Source organism: Malus domestica, chromosome 13, assembly GCF_042453785.1.
Source record: "Malus domestica chromosome 13, GDT2T_hap1".
In the NCBI taxonomy this organism is placed as follows: Eukaryota; Viridiplantae; Streptophyta; class Magnoliopsida; order Rosales; family Rosaceae; genus Malus; species Malus domestica.
Genome location: NC_091673.1, coordinates 40559926 through 40583397, shown reverse-complemented (window position 1 = coordinate 40583397; position 23472 = coordinate 40559926). Strand labels below are relative to the sequence as shown.

Genomic DNA, 23472 nt, shown 5'->3' with positions numbered 1-23472 from the left:
GGATCAGGATTTTGGGAAATGGTGGAGGCCGAGTCACGACCATTCATCCCCATAGCTAATTTCGCAAAAGCTAAGCTAGCTTTTACAATCCTAGTATTGGGATTCTCCAATGCTTAGGAGCTGATAAGAATGACCGCCTGACTAAGGTGATGGCCCAAAAGCTTCTGGAATAAGGATTATTCCTTACCAGGGAAGAATGGGATAGGCCCCATATTCTCCCAATTCTTAAACACCAATAATGTTAGAACAAAGAAGAAAGGACCAATTAGTTGCAGTGAGGTCCTTAATCAAAAAACTGCTGGTATATGGATGAGAGAGAAAGCAAGAAAGGGAGAGCTTGGCCGAGGAACAAAAGGAAGAGGCTTCAAGCAGCATAAACAAAAGAAAATAAGAGTTTTTTGGGAGAAAGTTGGAAGCAGCCATACAAATGGCGGAATGTAAATATGACCTAGATAGACCAAAGGACTTGCCCGAAAATCTAGATTTGGTTGAATTTTTGTGCGCAGAACCTGACAAGCCGCCACCAGAGGTACAAGATCCTTTAGAAACCATTGATTTGGAGACTAAGGAATATCCAAGGCCTATACAAATCAGTGGCATATTGGAAGTTAATGATCAGGCATGAATAGTCAACCTTCTACATGAATTTAAAGACTGTTTTCTTGGCATTACACGGAAATGCCAAGTTTAGATTCAACCTTAGTAGAACACAGAATGCCTATTAAGAAGGGGGTATAAACCTGTCAAGCAAGCACCACAAAGGATGTCAAAGGAGATCGAGGAGAAAGTCAAAGAAGAGATTGAAAAACTAGTAAGGGCTGAATTTATTAGGCCTGCCAAATATGTCGAATGGTTGACCAATATTGTACCTGTATTAAAAGTTATAACTAATGCAATTCGATGTTGTGTTGACTATAGAAACATTAATGGAGCCACACCTAATGATGAATATCCCTTGCCCATGGCTGACCTATCCAAAGATGCAATTGCGAAACACAAAGTTCTATCCTTCATGGATGGGAATGCTGGTTATAATTAGATAAAAATGGCAAAAGAAGATATACATAAAATAGCTTTTAGGTGCCCAAGCCATGTTAGAGCATATGAATACTTGGTAATGCCATTCGGGCTTAAAAATGCCGGTGGAACCTATTAAAGAGCAATTAATGCCATTTTCCATGATTTGATCGGCCATAGCATGGAAGTATACATTGATGACATCGTGGTGAAGTCTAAAACTGAAGAACAACATCTAGAACATTTATAAGCTAAAAATGAATCCTAAGAAATGTGCTTTTGGGGTAAAGTCGGGCAACGTTTTTGGATTCCTTGTTCACCAAAGAAGGGTAGAGGTTGACAAGAACAAAGCTCGGGCAATAATGGAATCACTTTCTCCTACCAATAAAGTACAATTGCAAAGATTGCTAGGGAAAATCAACTTCTTAAGGAGATTCATTGCTAATTTGGCGGGCAAGATTCAGCCTCTAACTCCTGTGTTAAGATTGAAAGACAAAGAAGAGTTTGAGTGGGGCCCACGACACCAAAAGGCATTTGACAGAATAAAGCCTCTTTAGTGCTCATGCCACCTCAGCGAGGAAAGCCTTTAAAGCTTTATATTTCTGCCTCTTAAAAGTCAATGGGAAGCTTGTTGGCTCAAAACAACGAAGAGGGGAAAGAACAAGTGATTTACTACCTCAATAGAATCCTTATTGAAGTAGAAACAAGATATACACATATGGAGACATTGTGTTTGGTTCTATATTTCCCTGCCTACAAGTTGAGACATTACATGTTGCCTTGCCACATCAACATCATCGCCAAGACAGATCTGATCAAGTACATGCTGTCAAAACCAATACTAACTGGGAGAATTGGAAAGTGGATTCTAGTACTATTAGAGTTCAGCTTTCAATATGCGCCTCAAAAAGCGATCAAGGGACAAGCAATTGCAGACTTCTTGGCTGAGCACCAAGAGTCTTAGGATGAGATTATCAATATCCCAGGAACACTGGAAGTGACCAGTGTGTGCATCCCTCCAAGCAAAGCCTTTTCGGGCAAAGAATAATGAATCCAGCAAGAAATAAAAAGGATAGCTAGCCTCTGGATCATTCCTTGGAAGCTATATTTTGATGGATCTTGCACTCAAAATGCTGTTGGGGCCAAGATTGTTATCATTGATCCCAAAGGAGTTCACCATTGTAACTCATTTCTTCTAGATTATCAAGAGACTACCGATAATCGGGTAGAGTATGAGGAACTGATAATTGGCCTAGAAATCTTGATAGAGTTGAGGGCAACTAAAGTTGAAGTGCTTGGTGATTCAAAGTTCGTAATCAATCAGTTAAATGGAGAATACAAGTGCAGACACATTACCATGGCCGGTTATTACTTGGTGGCCATGCAATTGTTGGGCTATTGGGGTATTGAAATATCAGTCAGCCATATTCCCAAAGAATCAAATGCAATGGCCAATGAGTTGGCACAATTAGCTTCTGGAGCACAGATCGAAGAAAGGAGTTTAAAGGTAGAGGTAGAAATACAAAGGAGAAATCTCCCATCTATCTTTGACAGAGGATTCAGCCTGGATGTGATGACTAAATAGCCAAAGATAGAATATTGGAGATCACCCATTCTTCAATACTTGAACGATCCATCATTCCCTACAGGTAAGAGAAGTAGACAACAAGCAACTAAATATGTCATGTAGGATAAACCTATGTTAAGAAAGACTCCATATTGACTTTTGCTGAAGTGCTTAGGCCCAGAAGAATTGATGAAAGTGATGGTTGAAGTATATGAAGGAATTTATGGAGCACATCAAGCTGGAACTAAGATGAGGTAATTGCTCAGGAGATATGGTTATTTTTGGCCCGATACGGAGAAAGAATGTAAAGCTTATGCCCGAGGATGGGAACAATGTCAAAGGTATGGACCTCTCCAACATATGCCCTTAGTTCCCTTGAACCCTGTGGTCAAACCTTAGCCTATTAGAGGGTGGGCAAAGGACTTCATCAGGCAGATTTACCCAGCTTTAAGCAAGGGGTACACATTCATAATTGTGGCAACAAATTACTTCACTAAATGGGTAGAAGCTTCATCTGTTAAAATTATCCCTCAAATGTGGTCAAGAAGTTCATTGAAACCAAGATCTTACACAAATTTGGGGTACTCGAGACAATTGTTACAGATCGCGAGCAATCTTTTATTTCAAAAGAGGTAGAGGAGTTTGCAAGAAAGTTCAAGATAAAAATGATCCAATCTAGTCCTTACTACCCTAAGTCAACTGGTCAAGCAGAAGCCAACAACAAGGTCTTGGTGAACATTATCAAAAGAATGGTGGTGGAGAGTCCAGAAAAGTGGCGTGAGAGGTTAGGAGACACTTTGTGGGCTTATAGAACTTCCAAGAGGGCAGGAACGGGAACTACTCCTTTTGCTCTAACCTTCGGGCAAGATGTTGTGCTTCCCATGGAGATTAATGTAAGTTATATTAGGATTCGAAACCAATTCAGGCTACACAGTGAGGAATACATTCAGGCTATATGTCAAGGAGTTGAAGATCTGATGTAGAATGAATTAAAGCTTTGAACAAGATTCAAGAAGGGAAGGAAGTTGTTACCCGAGCATACAACAAAAAGGTGAAGTTGAAGACATTGAAGGAAATATAATTAGTATGGAAGGTAATTTTGCCCTTGGGAACTCAAGTTAGAGGCTTTAGGAAGTGGAGTCCAATTTGGGAAGGTCCTTTCATTGTCAACCAAGTACTAAATAAGGGAGGATATTACTTGGCAGATTTGGAAGGGAACTTGCAAGGGCATCTAGTTAATGCTAAGTTCCTAAAGAAATACCGTCCAACTCTGTGGGATGTCAGAGATTGTTATATTGAAGAGGGTTAGTTATTTCAAGGAGAATTAAAGTTAGATGGTGCAATTAGACTTCAATATAAAGCAAGGATTGAGACAAGTAAAGGTAGGGAAAGAATTCATTTCATTTAATAAAGAAGGAATTACAATGGCCTTAACCTAACAGATTTACATCTTCGCCTAAAGTGATTATTCTAGAATGGTAAGTTTGCATAATTGCGAATATCTTAGTAGGCTCGACCAAGGTAGTGTTGCTATTAACTAATTAGGACTCAGCGTGCTCCAATTCCGAATTCTCCTTCTACACTTCTTCAATTTGCTGATGGAGTTTACGAAGAAGAACTCCCTGCTCTGCCCTTAGTGCAGCTAGTTGCTCCTCTAGCTTCTGGATCTCAAAAGATACTACCTTAATCTTATCATATGTGGCTGAACCCTTATCCATTAAGTGTTGAATGTGGGCAGAAGTCTTGGATTGTTTTTCCTTAAAGCATTTCACTCGATTGGCTTGCCTTTCAGCCCGCTGATGTTGGTCCCTCAAAGCCCTCAAGTTTTCAAAGTAAGAGAGGAATGACTCATACTGAACCTTTAATAGATGGTGAGCTTTGTGCAATTCAGTGATGGCTTTCTCTACATCGTGAAGAGCTTTGAGGCTGAAGGAAGCTAATAAATCCCTCATCACCCACTTTTGAAAAATCTGATGCTGGTCCTTAAAACCTTAAGGCTCGGAGGGATGCCTTGAAGAACTCAACCTTGTCTTAAGTTGCTCGAACTCTTTGAAAAGCTCGGGCAAGGAGGCAGTTGTAGGAGTAAGTACAGAGGGTAAGGGCACTTCTACAGCTTCTTTAGTAGATACAGCAATTGGAGTAGTCTTAGCAAAAGAAGGCAGCCCCGAAGTTGGAGCAGAGATAGTAGTGGTGGCAACAACCTTAACTTTCTTCTTTGGCCAGGGGATGGGGATCCATGTGACCCCAGAAGAAAAAGGAGGCCATGAAGGATCAGATTTGTATAACAAGGGTTGAGGAGACTCGCCTAAGCCTTCTCGAAGACCCTGTTGCACCCAAGGAGGATGAGTTAAGTAAAGAATCTACAATTCAGAGGGGAAGAATGCAAAATAAGAGAAGTTAATATACCTGAGTTGAACATGGAGCGTTGGAAGGAAGATAAGTTGTTTCCCTTGGTTGAAGAAAGGAATCATCCTTGCTTGCTTGAGAAAAAAAGATGGTGGATGAATCCTCACCAGAGGCTTATAAAATCAAGAAAAAATAAGCCTCACCAAACCCACTTATATAGAACAAAAAGAAAAGAAGAAAAAACCTCTATACCTTATCAGAACCCTCAGAATGAGTGGGCGAGCTTGCCCAAATTGCAGTTTGAGGAGCCTGTGGACTAGTAACCTCTGAGACCACAGGGATCTCAGAGATTATAGGATGCCCAAAAACAGATGTTGTTGGTCGATGGGACTGTTTCACTGGGGAGGACTAAAAATAAAGGTGAAAAGAAAATAAGTATAAGGGAGAGAGAAAGCTTTAAGCATAAAAATATCAAGATAAGGTACTCACTAGATTACTGTCATCTTCTACGAAGTGCAGCATCTCCCTAGTTGAAGGATCAAAATGCGAAGTTAGAGTCACCACCAAGGGAGTGGAGCTTTGCCCGATAAAGGGTGCAACTGCTCCAACCTTAGCCTACGAGCAAAAGTAGAGTGTTAAATCTCTGAATTGGGTGAAGATGCAAGTTTAAAGAATGGAGAAGAAATATACCTTGGAAGGTTTAGCTTGAGAGGAGGAAGCATGCATTGGTCGGGCTGGAGAAGAAGAAGCCTCGGGCTGGGAAATCATTTCTTCCCTAATTTCCTATTTCAGGAAATCAGGCAAAAACTTAGTAAAAAGGAAATGGGGAAGATTTTGAAAGAGTAATTAAAGATCCAAGTAATACCTCCAATTGTCTAAAGGTAGAATCTTGTAGATTCTTGGCCTTCTGATGCATCTCGGCCCCTAAAGGATCGTCCCTTGAAACAACAGTAGGCTTCTTGGTTGCTTAAGGCCCTAAAATTGAAGAAATAGAGTTATCAGCTCTCAACAGGAAAAAAAAAGGGTTGAAGCAAGATTCACTTACTGAAAGCTTTTTGTTTTTTCTAGCTCGCCTCAGCCATTGAACTAGAAAACTTGCAGGGTTTGGAAATCTGAGCTCTTGTCTTCTTCTTGGTGGGGTTGCCCGCAGACTAGGGATGGAGAGTTGGCCAGCAGTTGCTTTTCGGGCTCAGACTCTGAAGTCTCCAGTACTGTTGCTCAAGTCCGATGTGTTGCCCGAGTCTCTACTGCAGCATCGGCCTCGCTTTTTGAGTCTCCAAGCAGCTTAGAGACATCCCCGCCTTTTCCCACTCCTTGTCTCTCGGCTTCAGTCGCAGCTTCTTGAAGTACAAAGGCATCTGCAACATCCTTATCATGCCTGACTTCCATCTCTACAGGGTTGCCTTGGTATGCAAGTGTGAAGAAACCAAGAAAAGTATTAGAAGAAGGGAAATTTATGAAATTTCAAAAAATTACAAGTTAAGGAAATAAAGGATACCTATCAGAAGTAACTGGTTCTTCTGATGAATCATCTCTTTCCAATCTACAAGTTCACTAGGCTTTGGATATGATTTGAGTGACTTGCTTAAAGAGACGATCGTACGATCCCTTGATATAAGAGCCATAGGTTTGTGGGAAACCTTGCTCAATACCTCGAGACTGCATCGGGCAACTCAAAAAGTAATTTCTTGAGGTGAGCAAAGACGATATGAAGTGCCATAGTGTACAGAGTCAAAGAAGGGCACCGGGATGACTTGTCTAAACCCCAACTAACTAGCACATAAGTTGGGGTGATAAACTTCTAGCCTGCACTCGTAGCGATCACTCCTTACTCCCCACGCTAGGTCCCTTGGTTAAATACAGCTGACAAATTTCTCTATACATAAGGGACAAGCATCTTCTACAAAAGCATCTTGGAAAGATTGGTCACTGAACCATGGATATCTCTTAAGCACTGAAGCGCCCCACTCCAGGTCTGCCATAGTCATGCAGACTCTGAAGAAGTGTAGACAACATAATGTGGAATGATTATAGGAAAAGCTTCAGCAAGGATTTGGGCAGAAGCAACACCCAAGAGGAATTCAAGATCGGGAGCCCAAAGCTCTGGGAAATACCATTGAAGCCACAATTGGATCATCCAAGTAGGCCCATTGATAGGAGCATATTTATGGGACTGAGTTAGCTTATTCTCATGCATTTATGTTGTTATTTCTTAGTTAATTATGTATTTTAAGCTATTTTCGTGTGTAGATCCATAGGCCTTATAAAGCAATAAGATGCATTTTGGTGAATTTTGGAGCAGTTTTTGGCTTGGAATGGATAGCATATGCATGGAGCAAGGTGGATGGATGAAATTGAAGACTAAAGAGGCTAGGAATGTGTTAAAGAGAAAAAAGAATTAGTGTAAAAATGACAAAGAGCTCAGCCACAAAGGGGTGTCACTCCACCATTCACCTTTCCATCATTGCACTCCCTTTGGATTCCTATGTCGTGCATCATCATCCATGTTCCCTCCATTGACTTATCTGTTGCATCATTCCACTTCCTTTCCTTTGTCTACCATGTGCATAATATCCTTTCACCTCTTTGCACTCATTGATTCACCACTTACTCACCTTTCCACCCATGCCATGCATAATCACCCTTGTCCCATTCATGCACCAGATTTCTTGCACTCATTTCATGCACCATTACACTCATTTTCCACCCATGCCGTGCACCACCCTTGTCTCCTTCATTATTTCTGATTTCATGCATCAAAACATTGAATCATTGCACTCAATTGTTGCATATTTCTTGTCCCCATCACCCATCAGATTTCATACAACTTTTACCTCCACTACATGCACTCATTGATGCACCATCCACCACATTTGGAATCCCATGCCGTGCATCATGAGTCTTGCTGCACCTTTGACTCATTTCTGCACCATTCCACCTCTCTTTCCTTTCTCTACCATGTGCACAATCATTCATGTTCCCTAGCTGTAACACCACTCCATTTTACCCCCCATGCTTTGCATCATCACTTCACTTTCACCTTTGAATCATTTCAAACACCACTCAATGCACTCATTGCCACAACACCACTCCATTTTACCCCCCCATGCTTTACATCATTACTTCATTTTTACCCTTGAATCATTGCAAACACCACCAAATTCCCTTCAATGCCGTGCACTTCCTCTATAAAAGGAAGTGTGTGTGGCAGCCATATAGTTTAGTTTTAGCTTGATCATTCATCCCCATTTCAATACAACCTTCATCCAAACACATCCATTCATCTTCACATCCATTCCTCCATACAAACAAACCTTCAAACACTCACCAACACCTTGTGCCGTAGCAAAGGAAGGGAAGGAAAGTGCTTGGACGTGCTTGCTGTCCAACTTGGATCGTTGGAGCATTTAGGTGTTTTCTTTCTTTTGTTTTCAATGTTTAAATTCATTTTCTTTCATTTTCTTGTGAATATGAGTGGCTAAACCCCTCTTAGCTAGGGGTGATTTCAAAGCCATGATTATGTGTGTATTATGATTTGATAAATTCCAGTTATGAACTCTTGAGTTGTGAATGCAATTAGCTTAACTATTTGATTGATAACTTATTTGTATTTGTTAATTAAGGGTCGACACTTAATTGGCATGCATAAATCCGTTGCTAGAATATAAGGAAGTTTCACATAATCGTTACAAACTTATATTCACATGTAGTGAAGGTCGCTTATAAACGATCGCGTTAAGTTCAATTCCTAGCATGAGTGACATGATGTCATAGTTGCAAGTGTTTTGTCAATGCTTATGATTTTCATTAAACATAATGATCTTTGATTGTATCTCTATTATAATGTCATGTAGGGAACTTTTGAAGAATGTTTTGGGTTGTCGAATGATGTCATCGAATCCAATAAAACAAGGAAAATCTGAGAGTTAACTAGTGATGTCACGGTTAATTTGGAGCATTGTCATTCATAATTCAATGAAGTAGTAACTGGAAATCGAGTTGTTTGCATACATATCATGTGTGGAGAAAAAGCCTCTAGCTATCCCATCCATCATCTTATTTCTCACATTTGTTTTACAATCTGTCTAATTTTTCATACTTGTTTGTTTGTTTCAACTTCAACCAAATCAAAACCCCCCTTTTAGTTTCTTGTTTCAAAGTGTTTCAAATCTGTTTTAGTTTGTGTTCTTAAGTGTTTTGATTCAAGTAAAAGTCAATTTTCGTCCAAAGTCATTCCTAGTGTCTAGTTTAAGTTTATTTGGTTGTTTTAAGCTGTTTTGAGTATTTTAAGTTTGCTTTAAGTCTTGTGAGTCTTGTTAAGTGTTTTTAAATTTAGTTTTATGTTTTTGAGTCAGTTTAGAGGTTATTAGCAAGCCCTCCTAATCCCCGGTCCAGAACGATCCCTACTTATACTTGTACTACAATTGTCAAAAGAGGGTTAAATTTGTGTGTTAAGTTAATTTTCGCATCAAGTTTTTGGCGCGGTTGCCGGGGATTATCCCTTATTATTTCTTTTTGTTTATTTTCAGGTGTTTTTGTTCCTAGTTGTTGATTTTACTTGTTTTCTTGTTTTAGGTGGTTTATGACTCGAAGTTCTCAACCTGTTCATAAGCACATCTTCGACTTTGACGACGATTTTGAACGAACTTTAAGACGAGCGAGGAATCAACAAGAACCCCAATCATCTCAACCTGCACCAGATCTTGAAAAAGACAAAGTAGAAGAGCAAGAGGAGGCCACAACAAGGACTTTTGAAGAAGTCCAAGATATGGTAGTAGACAATCGAACAATCAAGGAACTTTCCGCTTCAGGATTGGACAATGCTCTACCTTTACGCATTCAATATCCAAGGTCGGCCCAAAACAAGACCGACGAGTTCGAATTAAAGTCCAATTTATTGCACCATATTCCTAAGTTCCATGGGTTGTCCATGGAAGATCCTAATAAACATTTGAAGGAGTTCGAGGTTGTTTGTTCGAGCATGACCCCTTGTGAATGTTGATGGGAGCATTCTGAAAATGAAGGCTTTTACGTTTTCTCTCTTGGAAAAGGCTAAAGATTGGTTGTATGAGCTGGCCCCCGGAACTGTCACATCATGGGAGAGTATGAAACGGGCATTTTTGGAGAAGTTTTTTCCAACTTCTCGAGTCATTCTCTATGCAAAAGGATTAGTGGCATTCAGCAAAACCAAGGTGAATCCTTTCCCACTTACTATGAGCGTTTTAAAACCCTTGTTGCTTCATGTCCACAACACCAGATGAATGAGGAGCTTTTTCTTCAATATTTCTACGAAGGGCTTCTACCAATTGAACGCCAAATGCTAGACACCTCAGCGGGATGAGCTTTGGGGGACAAAACACCCATGGTTGCCAAGACCTTAATTGCTAACCAAGCATTGAATGCTCAACAATATGAAGGCGTAGGTCAAAGAGAGAACCCACGGCAGCAACAAGTTAATGAGGTAAGTGCTATTTCCAAACTTCAAAATCAAATGGCTAATCTTACTACTCTTCTTTCACAGGTGGTTGAAAAATCAAAAGAACAAAGTGTAGCTACTTGTGGCGTGTGCTCAATGAATGGACATCTCAAGGATAAGTGCCCTCAATTGATCGAGAACAGAGGGTGGGAACCTGCCAACGCCGTGGGTTTTGGGAGTCAAAACCAACAGGAATGATCCATTCTCGAATACATACAATCCAGGTTGGAGAGATCATCCAAATTTCAAATAGAGGGAACCCCAACAAACCCAACAACAAAGTGCATTCAGACAGCAACCTCTGGGATTCTATCAAATGCCGTATGCACCCGCACAACCCCAAACACAACCTGCCCAAAATAACTCAGGTTCGTCTTTTGATAATGCTCAAGTTATTTAGCTACTAACTAAGTTGGCGAAGGGTCAGGAAAATCAAGCCAAAGATATGCACAATTACGCCAAGGAAGTGCAAAATCAAGCTTGAGAAGTGACTAAATTGAAGAGATAAATGGGACAAATGGCTGAGTTCATGAGGCAATTTAGTAGAAAACTATGTAAGTTACCTAGTTCGACGGATGTGAATCCAAAGGGAGGCTTTGAATCTGCCAAACCCATCACCTTGCGAAGTGGAAAAGAAGCTAGATCTGATCCCATCCCATCTAAATCCAATCAAAAAGAGGACGAAAAGATGCAATCTGAGGAGAAAGAACAAGGCTTGCCCTCAGCAAGGATTAAGCAATCTTTGCCATAGCCACCTACACACCCTAATTCGACCACCAAAGGTAAGTTTGGTTCAAATTCCATGACTTCTAATTCCATTCCAACCAATGCACCATTTCCTCACAAGTTTATGCAATCAAAGAAGGATGAGAGTGACAAAGACATCCTTGACACATTCAGAAAGGTGCAAGTCAACATTCCACTTCTAGATGCAATTAAACAAGTTTCCAAGTATGCTAAGTTTCTGAAGAAGCTGTGCACTACAAGGAAGAAGGCTTCAAAAAAAGAGGTGGTAAGGGTAAGTGAGAATGTCTCAGCTGTGTTGCAACGAAAATTACCTCCTAAGTGCAAAGATCCAGGCAGTTTTACAACTCCTTGTGTTATAGGAAATACTTGCTTTGAATCTGCCATGTTAGATCTAGGTACATCAATAAATGTCATGCCTTATTCAATATATGCATATATGAACTTGGGAGAATTAAAAAATGATGGAGTGATCATTCAACTGGCTGATAGATCTAATGCGTATCCGAAAGGTGTTTTGGAGGATGTTTTAGTGCAGGTGAATCATCTAGTCTTTCCGGCGAACTTCTACGTGCTTGAAATGAAAGACTCGAACCATTCCACTCAATTACCAATATTACTTGGCTGACCATTCATGAAGACTGCCCGTCCAAAGATAGATGTATTCAAGGGAACATTGACCATGGAATTTGATGGGGAAGTTATTGATTTCAATATTTCTGATGCTATGAGATATCCTCATGATGGTCACTCTTGTTTCTCTATTGATGTGGGCGCAAGAATTCCTTGATGATTTGAGTGAGGATGCACGTGAAAAGACTCTCACGCAAAGCATTGGACTCAAAAATGAAAGGTTAGCACTTAGGCATGCACACGACAACAACAAGGAACATCTTGCTGTGCCTATTCAAGACGAATTGGTGGAGATGGTTGCTGCCCTAGAGTCAAATCTAAGGCATATTGGTAAGTCTCCTAACCTAATTTCAATTCCCAATTCGACTAACAAGTTGCTTCCTTCTATAATCCAGCCCCCTTCCCTAGAGCTTATACCATTGCCTAGCCATTTGAAATATGTGTTTTTGGGAGAGCAAGAGATGATGCTCGTCATTATCTCTTCTTCACTCACTGCATAAGAGGAGGACAAGTTGGTTAGGGTGCTTCGAGAATATAGAACTGCCATTGGATGGACATTGGCCGATATCAAGGGAATTAGCCCTACCACTTGCATGCATAGAATACTCTTAGAAGAAGGAGCCAAACCATCTTGAGAAGCACAATGCCAGCTCAATCCAGCCATGATGGACGTTGTGAAGAAGGAAATCATCAAGCTACTAGATTGTGGAGTGATTTACCCAATTTCTAATAGCCATTGGGTCTTGCCGATCCAAGTTATTCCTAAAAAGTCCAGAGTCACTGTGGTAAAAAATGAAGATAATGAGCTTGTACCCACCCGAATCCAAACCGGATGGAGAGTTTGTACTGACTATCGGAAGCTTAACGCTACGACAAGAAAAGATCACTTTCCGCTGCCCTTTATTGAACAAATGCTGGAAAGATTAGCTGGTCATTCATTTTATTTTTTTCTTGATGGCTATTCGGGGTATAATCAGATTGTGATAGCTCCTGATGACCAAAAAAAGACTACCTTCACATGTCCCTTTGGTACCTTTGCTTATCGATGAAGGAAATCTTTTGGGAAAACATGTTCATTTGAGCAACATCATATAGCATGCAATTAACAATTAAAGGCGGAATCATGCTTGTATGCACTCAAAAACAAAACATTACCATGAAATTCAAAGCCTAGTAGATTGGTGAACCAATTATCAACTCAAAACAAAGTGAGTTGAAATTAATACCTTTGTAGATTCCTCTTTGCATAAGCAAAGGCTAATCACCCAAAGAGATAGGGCCTTCATTCCTTGCTTCTTAGATCCATGGATTTGGATGGAAGAATAGGTTCTCCAAGTTCCCAAAATTGAGAACCTCTAAGTCTCTTCACCAAGGTTAGATTGTAGAAGAAATGAGTGACCTTGGAGTAGTAGGATTGCTAGATGTACCCTCCAAGGTGTTGGCCTCTTTAGAGAGAAATGGAGAGACAATTCTCACCAATTTTCCCCAAAATAAAACCCTTTTAATCCTTAATGAATATTTGGCTATAAAGTCATTTATATAGTCACTTCTTTAAGTGACCTAAAGAACCAAAACCCTAATTCATCACACTATGGCCGGCCATTTAGGGAGTTTTGGGCTTTTGGGCTTCAATGAATCTTTATTCATTAAATTGTCATACAACTTAAGTTAATGGGCTTGACGTTCGAAGCCCATTGGGCCTTAAGGTCCAAAACTATCCCGAAGTCTTTAACGAACTTATTCGTTTGATTAATTAACATATTAATTAATCCTTGCCATAAATAAATGATTAAACCATTTAATCATTTACTCATTTCCATTTAATCTCCAATCTCTACCTTTTATGGTGTGCGATCCATTAGGTTCCTTTTAGCGAGGTAGTGGGCGATTAAAACCATTTTACATCGATTGTGAATTGAAACTATTTTCAATTCTCCCTTTAGTGATTACACACGTTTAGGGCTTCCACAAACCATGAGTGACACCTAGCAGCATATCATGGTTACCCAAGCTAATCAGAAGAGGTTAGAGAACCTATTCAGTTCGGGATTACAAATGCAATACGGTCTTTCTCTAATCTAATACTCTTGACCACATTGTTTGGTTTGATAGTTTATTTGCTCATGTCTACTATCCAATGTGTGTCTTGTGCTTATATGATTACCTTGAATGTGATTCGGAACGCATTCCCAAATCTCATTCATACTCTGGCCAGAGATTCAAATCATATCAGAGAGTATTCTCCCTCAAACGGTTTGAAGGTTAGAGATCCCTTGTTGCGCATTAACTTGTCTCCATAGCTAAGTGGCTTGAACCCAACGATGTCGTGGACACCCTCCTGATGGAGTGACTTTGACATAATCAAAGATCAAGGACTTAACCACAAGACAACTATGATGCCTCAGGTCAAAGGACTACTTTGCATTATCCCAACCATGAGTTCTCATGTGACATGGAATATGAGAACTCTTCGTTAATCGCGTTCAGTGAACTCATTCTCTATTGAGCACCTACCGTACTTGTCTTGATGTCACACACACCAATGATTCGAGACTGATCACTCTCCCTGAGAGAAGACATAGTACGTACTGATCTTAACGGACTGTCAATGCCCAATTGGCAATCCTATGATCAGGAACGTTTAGGATGTGTCTACGAAAGAATGGTCTCATGAATCTAACTTCATTAGATTACATTCTCCCAATCACATATTCCTTGGACTTTATCGTTTAAGCATATAACATTTATATGAGACGACTCAAACAATAATCTTTGCCCTTTATATGTAAAACTAGATTAGTTTAACATGTGAAATGTCCGTAAAGTATCATCACATGATTGGCTTTAGGGCACATTTCCAACAATCGACGCATGCCATTTGGGCTATGCAACGCACCAGCCACATTCCAAAGGTGTATGGTAAGTATTTTCTCAGAATTTGTGGAAAATATCATTGAAGTGTTTATAGATGACTTTAGTGTTTTTGGTGACTCATTTGATGCATGCTTGAATAATCTTACTTTGATCTTACAACGATGCATCGAAACTAATCTTGTCTTAAATTGGGAAAAATGCCATTTTATGGTAAAACATGGTATAGTTTTGGGGCATATCATATCAGAAAAAAAGATTGAGGTTGATAAATCTAAAATAGATCTTGTATGTCACTTACCCTCTCCCACTTCGGTGAGGGAGGTTCGTTCTTTTCTTAGCCATGCAGGATTTTATAGGAGATTCATCAAGGATTTCTCAAAAATCGCTCAACCCATTTGCCGTTTACTCCAAAAGGAAGTAGCCTTTGAGTTCAACAAGGAGTGTGAGACCGCTTTCAAAACCCTCAAGGACATGTTGACTTCGGCCCCCATCATCATGCCACCGGATTGGAGCCTTCCATTTGAGCTAATGTGTGATGCATCCGACTATCCCATTGGTATTGTTTTAGGCCAAAAGAGGAGCAAACAGCCCCACGTCATCCACTACGCTTCCCGGACCCTAAACGATGCTTAATTGAATTATTCTACCACTGAGAAAGAACTTCTTATAGTTGTATTTTCTTTAGATAAATTTTGTTCATACTTACTGGGCACTAAAGTTATTATATATTCTGACCATCCAGCATTGAAGTATCTTCTCACCAAGAAGGAGGCCAAACCAAGGCTGATTCGTTGGATGCTCTTACTTCAAGAGTTCAACATTGAAATAAGAGACAAAAAGGGAAGTGAAAACATGGTGGCTGACCACCTCAGCCATTTGGTACACGAGGAGGACTCCTTACCCATTATAGAGACCTTCCTTGACGAGCAATTGCTATCCCTAGAGGTAAGTGAGCCCTGGTATGCTGATTTGGTCAATTATTTGGTCACAAAACAAGTTCCTAGCACTCTAAATAAATACAAGCGTGATAAACTCAGAAATGATGCACGATTTTATGTGTGGGATGATCCATATTTGTGGAAGTAATGTCCTGAACAGATTATTCGTAGATGTGTGCACAATTCCGAGTTTAATTCAATTCTTGCATTTTGCTATAGTTATGCATGTGGGGGTCATTTTGGCACCCAAAGGACAACCCTTAAGGTTTTAGAGAGTGGTTTCTATTGGCCTGCATTGTTTAAGGATGCTAGAACATTTTGTATAACTTGTGATAGATGCCAAAGAACAGGTACAATAGGTGCTAAGGACCAAATGCCGCAAACTCCCATCTTTAATGTGGAGATCTTTGATGTATGGGGTATGGATTTCATGGGACCCTTTCCACCCTCATATGGTTTTACTTATATTTTTGCTAGCCGTTGATTATGTGTCAAAATGGGTGGAAGCCAAAGCCACCTGTACTAACAATTCTAGAGTGGTGGCAGATTTTTCAAGGCTAACATCTTTTTCGAGATTTGGCATGCTGAGGGTGTTCATAAGCGATGGAAGCTCCCATTTTTGCAATCGCACCATTGACGCTGTTTAAAAATTACAATGTGAAGCATCGGGTTTCCACGCCATACCACCTTCAAACAAGTGGCCAAGCCGAAGTCTCGAATAGAGAAATTAAGCAAATCTTGGAGAAGATTGTTGTGCTAAACCGGAAGGGTTGGAGCTTGCGTTTAGAAGATGCACTGTGGGCATATCACACTGCCTACAAAACACCTCTAGGGATGTCTCCATTTCGACTAATCTACGACAAGCCGTGTCACCTATCTGTGGAACTGGAGCACAAAGCACATTGGGCTGTGAAAACATTCAATTTGGACTTAAATGCTGCTTGAATGAATAGGAAGCTCCAACTGAATAAACTTAAGGAGATACGGAACGAAGCCTATGAGAATGCGTGAATTTACAAGGAGAAAACAAAGGCGTTTCATGGCAAAATGATTCGGGGAAAAACATTCTCAATTGGACAGAAAGTGCTACTATTCAATTCCCGTCTACGATTGTTCCCTGGTAAGTTACGGTCTAAGTGAATTGGGCCATTTGTTGTCACTAATGTTTTTCCCCATGGTGCAGTCCAAGTTAAAAGCTTAAGGAACGGCGACGAATTCAAAGTGAACGGGCATCGCCTGAAGCTATACTATGAGAGTGATGTGGCGCAGATTGTGGAAGAAATCCCACTGAGTGCCGTGGGCCCAATCCAAGCTTAAAAGGAAGTTTTGTCCGGCTGCAAGACGTTAAAGCAAGAGCTTTTTGGGAGGCAACCCATGTTTTGCGTTCCTAAAAACCTTCCCTTTTCTGCAATTTTATTTTGCCATGATTGTCATTTTTATTTGTTGCTTGTTTAATTGTTTTTGGTGTGGGTTTATTTTTGAAACATTGACAGATATGCAAGGAATTTTACATTAAAATTCATTGAAAATGAACAGGAGGCAGAAAAATACAAGAGGGAGCCTTCACAAAGGCTGCTTAGGAGAAGTTTCAGTAGTCGGCGGAGCATCAGCAGTCGGCGGAGCCACAGAAGGATGAGGTATCGGAGGTTGATCATTTGGAGCTTCACTACGCGGTACAGCCCCAGAAGACGAAGGCAAATGCTGTTGGAACAAACCCACAAACCTCTAATGATCAAGTAAAATCTGACTTTCAGATTCCTACATCTGGTCAATCTTCCTCTTCATGTTTGTAGCATAGTTATGTGCAAGCTTGTGCAACTGTTTATTCTCATGCTTGAGCCCTCTAATCTCCTATTTGAGACTCATCACTTCAGCCACCAATGATTCAACTTGACGGGTTCGAGCAAATAGACGTTGAGCCATATTAGACACAGAACCCGCACACTACACACTAAGAGCCAGAGAATCCTTAACAGCCAACTCATCAGACCGTTTGGAAAGTAGTCTGTTATCTTTGGGAGTGACAAGGTTCCGGACGGTCATATCATTCTTCATCACCGAATCCCCAACGGTAAGAGGACCAGTAGGGGATATGAAGGATGGGCGCCATATGTTGTCTGGAGAAGGCATGGATGCCTCTTCACCAAGGTTCAAGTCAAAACGACGGTCAAAGGGGCCATACATTTTCAAAGGAGTTAAAGAAGAGGTCGGACAAATCGAGATCTTATAAGTGAAATAAAGGGAGTTTCTACGAGCAGAAATTCAAGTGTGCTTAGAAACGAACTGCTTATCCTTTATAAAAATCAGCACTCGACAGGATTTCAGAGATCGAAGAGGCGAGCTCAGAAATGGAAGAGGCGAGCTCAGAAATCGAATAGGCCAATTCAAAAATCGAAGAGGCGCTAGCTTTCTCAAAAGCTGGGCTTGCTCAGAAACCACGGGCCATCCTCTATTCCAGATTTTTCTGCACTTGTCACATGCAACCTCTGCACTCGACGGAGCTCAGAAATCGAAGAGGCAAGCTCAGGAATCGGAGAGGCATTTTTTTTTCCAAACGTGTCAGCATCTGTCACATGCACACTCAGCTAGCGAAAATCACAGGCAATTTGTCGAAGCACCGATTTCAGATATCGAAAAGGCATTTGCTTTTCCAGACGTGTCAGCATCTATCACATGCACACTCAGCTTGCGGAAATCATAGGCAATTTGTCAAAGATTTCTGGTGACGTAGAAAGCACGTGAAGATTACTATTCAATCATCCAACAGTTGCCGACAAGAGTGAAAGAATAGTACCGGTTATTAATTCATATAAATGTCGACCTTCACCCTCCATTGCAAGGCAGACATACATAACCCTTCTTCATCTCCGAGAATGCCTTCCCAACAAAGCCTCTCGAGTCACTCAGTGTTCTTTATTCCCTGGGATACCTCTGCAAACAACTCATCAAAAGCAAAAGTATTTCATATCATGAAGGTTGAAAGCAAGAGTATCTCATATCATGCTTTCTCTCTGTCTTTCTCCTTGTCGTTGTTTTTCACCTGTGGGACAAGGAGAAAAAGAGCAATCAGCCAGCACTTGGTATCAATCTTCCGATCTGGAACTGACTGCCTGGAACCCCTTCCTGATTGCTTACCTAGCCTTGCTCTCGAGTACTCATTTTCAACATCTTATGCTTCCTCAAGCTACCACATCTGTCTGGGGAACAAATAAGGGAAGTGAAAATGATACCTCGAAGCATGTGGAGACAATGTGCTAATTCATCCTCAGCTAGGGACAAGGAGAAAGAAAGCAAATGGTCGGCACTTGGAAAGATTGAAGAAAGAAACAAACCATCACCTCTACCTCGTGCCTGCCTGCCGTGCAGAAGAAACAAGCAGAGAAAAATGCAGACTACACAACCAAGGAACTCTAATATTCCTCACTCAGAATTCCAAACCAGTTCGAGATCAAAGCTGTGGAAAGTCAACAAGATCATCTATCTCCAAAACCAGATTTGCGTTCTTAAACTCTACTTTGTCTTGTTTTTACTTTGCTATACTTGTCATGTTTATTCGTTGTTTGTTTGTTTACTTGTTTTTGTGTGAGTTTATGCTTGAAACATTGAGGACAATGTTTGATTTAAGTGTGGGGGTGGGGGGTAACCATTGTTTTGATGTTTTAAGTGTTTTTAAGCTGTTTTGGAGTGTTTTAGTGTGTTTTGACATAAAAATCCAAAAATCTCATAAAAATTTGAAAAATTGTTTTGAAAAAAAAAAAAACCAAAAAGAGTTATTTTTGTGTGTTTATTTGTGTCTTAGGGTACCTTCCAACACAATGATGAGGATTTGGTTTTTAATTACATGATTGTTAAAGAGAGTCATAAACATGGATGAAATTTTGATTTACTCTTTGGTGTATGCTTGGTTGTGGTTATAATTTATGAATTCACATACAATCATAAAGGAAAAATCAATTTTTGTAACATGCTTGAAGGAAGGAACTCAAATGAATGCTACAACCTTGTGAGACTTGAGCCTAAACGTTTATATGGAGAGTTAATAATCTGTGCATCATTGTTTTCTAAAGTCCTTGCATGATCTCATTATTCTTTGCTTGGTTGCTACTTAGAAGGCATTTCATCATTTAGTTCGAAATGCTAGAACTCATGCCTATTTCATTCAAAGCATGCTATTGATTTGCATAACACATATTCAAGATGAAGTTGTGTAGTGACCACCAAAGCCAAATTGCCGTGCCCCTATTTCATTATGTGTTTAAGTTTAACCCCGTTGAGCCTTGTTAAGCCTATGTTCTTTGTTAATCCACACTATCCTTACATAGTTTTAGGACTATCCATACCCTTGTTCTTGAAGCGCAGTAAAGCATGAGTTAAAATGAACTCCTTTTTCATCAATGTATTGCATAAAGCAAGTGTTGGGGAAGTGATTCTTGTGTGTGTGTGTGTGTGTGTGCCAAAGTCCTTAATAAGGCATGGGTAGAAAAGAAAAAAAAAGAGTGAAAAGAGAATAAAGAATTGAAAAGAGTATGAAAAAGAGCTCTAAAGTGTTGTTTGTTAAAAAAGGGTCCAAAACATTGAATTCGGCCCTAAGTGTTGCATGAATCTTCCCCTTGTATTTAAAAGTAGATTCTGCATTCTAAAGTGAATTCCAAGTGTCTATTTCATTGCTTTTCTTGCTATTGCCTTAAGAACGTTTGTTATTCCTATCCTTTCTTTATTAGCCATTACCCCCAAGCCCTGTTACAACTCTTGACTTCAATCTTGAGTGTTGTGTGTTTCAATTTGTGGAGTTCGAAATTGGTATGAGCATATGGTGTCACTGGTTCTCGCATCTAAGTAGTAGCATTGTATTCATGAGATCATATCTAAACATGCTTGATAACTCCAAAAAATTGCTTTCTTTGTTATAACATATGTGAGTCCTAGTCTTTCGTGTTTACATCATTCTTCTCACATATACTAGTGTAGGGTGTGTAGTCAGAAAATGTGTGTGAAAATAGAGCGTATCTTGTAAGGAATTAAGCAAATTCTCTAAGGCATGTTACTACATTCAAAACATCGTTTTAATTGGTTAATTGTGAACTAGTAAGTGGTGAATGTGATTAAGTATGTGCTCAAGTGTAAAGATAACCAAAATCTGTGAGAATGATGATTTTTAACATGTCATGTTTCATTAAAAATCCCTGAGGCAAATGTTGGAAGGTCTAGGTTGTGTTTTGTTTGTTTCGTTTGTTTTGTTTTGCTCAAGGACTAGCAAAAGCTAAGTGTGGGGGAATTTGATAGGAGCATATTTATGCGACTGAGTTAGGTTGTTCTCATGTATTTATGTTGTTATTTCTTAGTTTATTATGTATTTTAAGCTATTTTCATGTGTTTGTAGGTCCATAAGCCTTATAAAGCAATAAGATGCATTTTGGTGCATTTTGGAGCAGTTTTTGGCTTGGAATGGATAGCACATGCATGGAGCAAGGTGGATGGATGAAATTGAAGACTAAAGAGGCTAGGAATGTGATAAAGAGAAAGAAGAATTAGTGTAAAAAGGACAAAGAGCTTAGCCACAAAGGGGTGTCACTCCAGCATTCACCTTTCCATGATTGTCGTACACTACCATTGCACTCCCTTTGGATTCCTATGATGTGCATCATCATCCATGTTCCCTCCATTGACTCATCTGTTGCATCATTCCACTTCCTTTCCTTTGTCTACCATGTGCACAATATCTTTTCACCTCCTTGCCCTCATTTATTCACCACTTACTCACCTTTCCACCCATGCCATGCATAATCACCCTTGTACCCATCATGCACCAGATTTCTTGCACTCATTTCATGCACCATTACACTCATTATCCACCCATGTCGTGCACCACCCTGGTCTCCTTCATTATTTCTGATTTCACGCATCAAAACATTGAATCATTGCACCCAATTGCTGCACATTTCTTGTCCCCATCACCCATCAAATTTCATACAACTTTTTACCTCCACTACATGCACTCATTGATGCACCATCCACCACATTTGGAATCCCATGTCGTGCATCATGAGTCTTGCTGCACCTTTGACTCATTTCTGCACCATTCCACCTTCCTTTCCTTTCTCTACCATGTGCACAATTATTCATATTCCCTAGCTACAACACCACTCCATTATACCCCCCATGCTTTGCATCATCACTTCACTTTCACCTTTGAATCATTTCAAACACCACTCAATGCACTCATTGCTGCAACACCACTCCATTTTACCCCCCCCCATGCTTTGCATAATTACTCCATTTTTACCCTTGAATCATTGCAAACACCACCAAATTCCCTCCAATGTTGTTCACTTCCTCTATAAAAGGAAATGTGTGTGGCAGCCATATAGTTTAGTTTTGGCTTGATCATTCATCCCCATTTCAATACCACCTTCATCCAAACAAATCCATTCATCTTCACATCCATTCCTCCATACAAACAAACCTTCAAACACTCACCAACACCTTGTACCATTGCAAAGGAAAGGAAGGAAAGTGCTTGGACGTGCTTGCTGTCCAACTTGGATCGTTGGAGCGTTTAGGTGTTTTCTTTCTTTTGTTTCCAATGTTTAAATTCATTTTCTTTCGTTTTGTTGGGAATATGAGTGGCTAAACCCCTCTTAGCTAGGGGTGATTTCAAAGCCATGATTATGTGTGTATTATGATTTGATAAATTCCAGTTATGAACTCTTGAATCGTGAATGCAATTGGCTTAACTATTTGATTGATAACTTATTTGTATTTGTTTATTAAGGGTCGACACTTAATTGGCATGCATAAATCCGTTGCTAGAATATAAGGAAGTTTCACATAATCGTTATAAACTTATATTCACATGTAGTGAAGGTCGCTTATAAACGATCGCGTTAAGTTCAATTCCTAGCATGAGTGACATGATGTCATAGTTGCAAGTGCTTTGTCAATGCTTATGATTTTCATTAAACGTAATGATCTTTGATTGTATCTCTACTATGATGTCATGTAGGGAACTTTTGAAGAATGTTTTGGGTTGTCGAATGATGTCATCCAATCCAATAAAACAAGGAAAATTTGAGAGTTAACTAGTGATGTCAAGGTTAATTTGGAGCATTGTCATTCATAATTTAATGAAGTAGTAACTAAAAATCGAGTTGTTTGCATACATATCATGTGTGGAGAAAAAGTCTCTAGCTATCCCATCCATCATCTTATTTCTCACATTTGTTTTACAATCTGTCTAATTTTTCATACTTGTTTGTTTGTTTCAACTTCATCCAAATCAAAACCTCCCTTTTAGTTTCTTGTTTCAAAGTGTATCAAATCTGTTTTAGTTTGTGTTCTTAAGTGTTTTGATTCAAGTAAAAGTCAATTTTCGTCCAAAGTCATTCCTAGTGTCTAGTTTAAGTTTATTTGGTTGTTTTAAGCTGTTTTGAGTATTTTAAGTTTGCTTTGAGTCTTGTGAGTCTTGTTAAGTGTTTTTAAATTTAGTTTTATGTTTTTGAGTTAGTTTAGAGGTTATTAGCAAGCCCTCCTAATCCCCGGTCCAAAACGATCCCTACTTATACTTGTACTACAATATTCAAAAGATGGTTAAATTTGTGTGTTAAGTTAATTTTCGCATCACCCATTAAGGTTGGTTTCAAATGGCTATCCCCGACTCATCCCAAAAATAAGATGAGAGAGATGAGAGAAGAGGAAAGGGCATGTTGCCATGTCATCAAAGTTGTGAAGAGATTTCACCAGAAGGATAAACTCCTTTGGATTTATTGGGGAAGATGTGTTTGTTGAGCCAGTAGAGAAGGAAATACATGTGTTCCTAGTCTCTGTTGGCATTGGAGGAATAAGGACCAAATTCCTTCTTGGCAAACAGGATAAAACCT

General features: G+C 39.8%; 1 protein-coding gene across 1 annotated transcript; it reads left to right on the top strand.

Moving 5' to 3' along the window:
- Window positions 1-16198: 16198 nt before the first annotated feature.
- LOC139190988 (uncharacterized) lies at window positions 16199-16540 on the top strand. The gene has a single exon (XM_070811483.1). It carries the CDS (start codon window positions 16199-16201, stop codon window positions 16538-16540), a length of 342 nt encoding a protein of 113 aa, XP_070667584.1.
- The last annotated feature ends 6932 nt before the right edge of the window (window positions 16541-23472 follow it).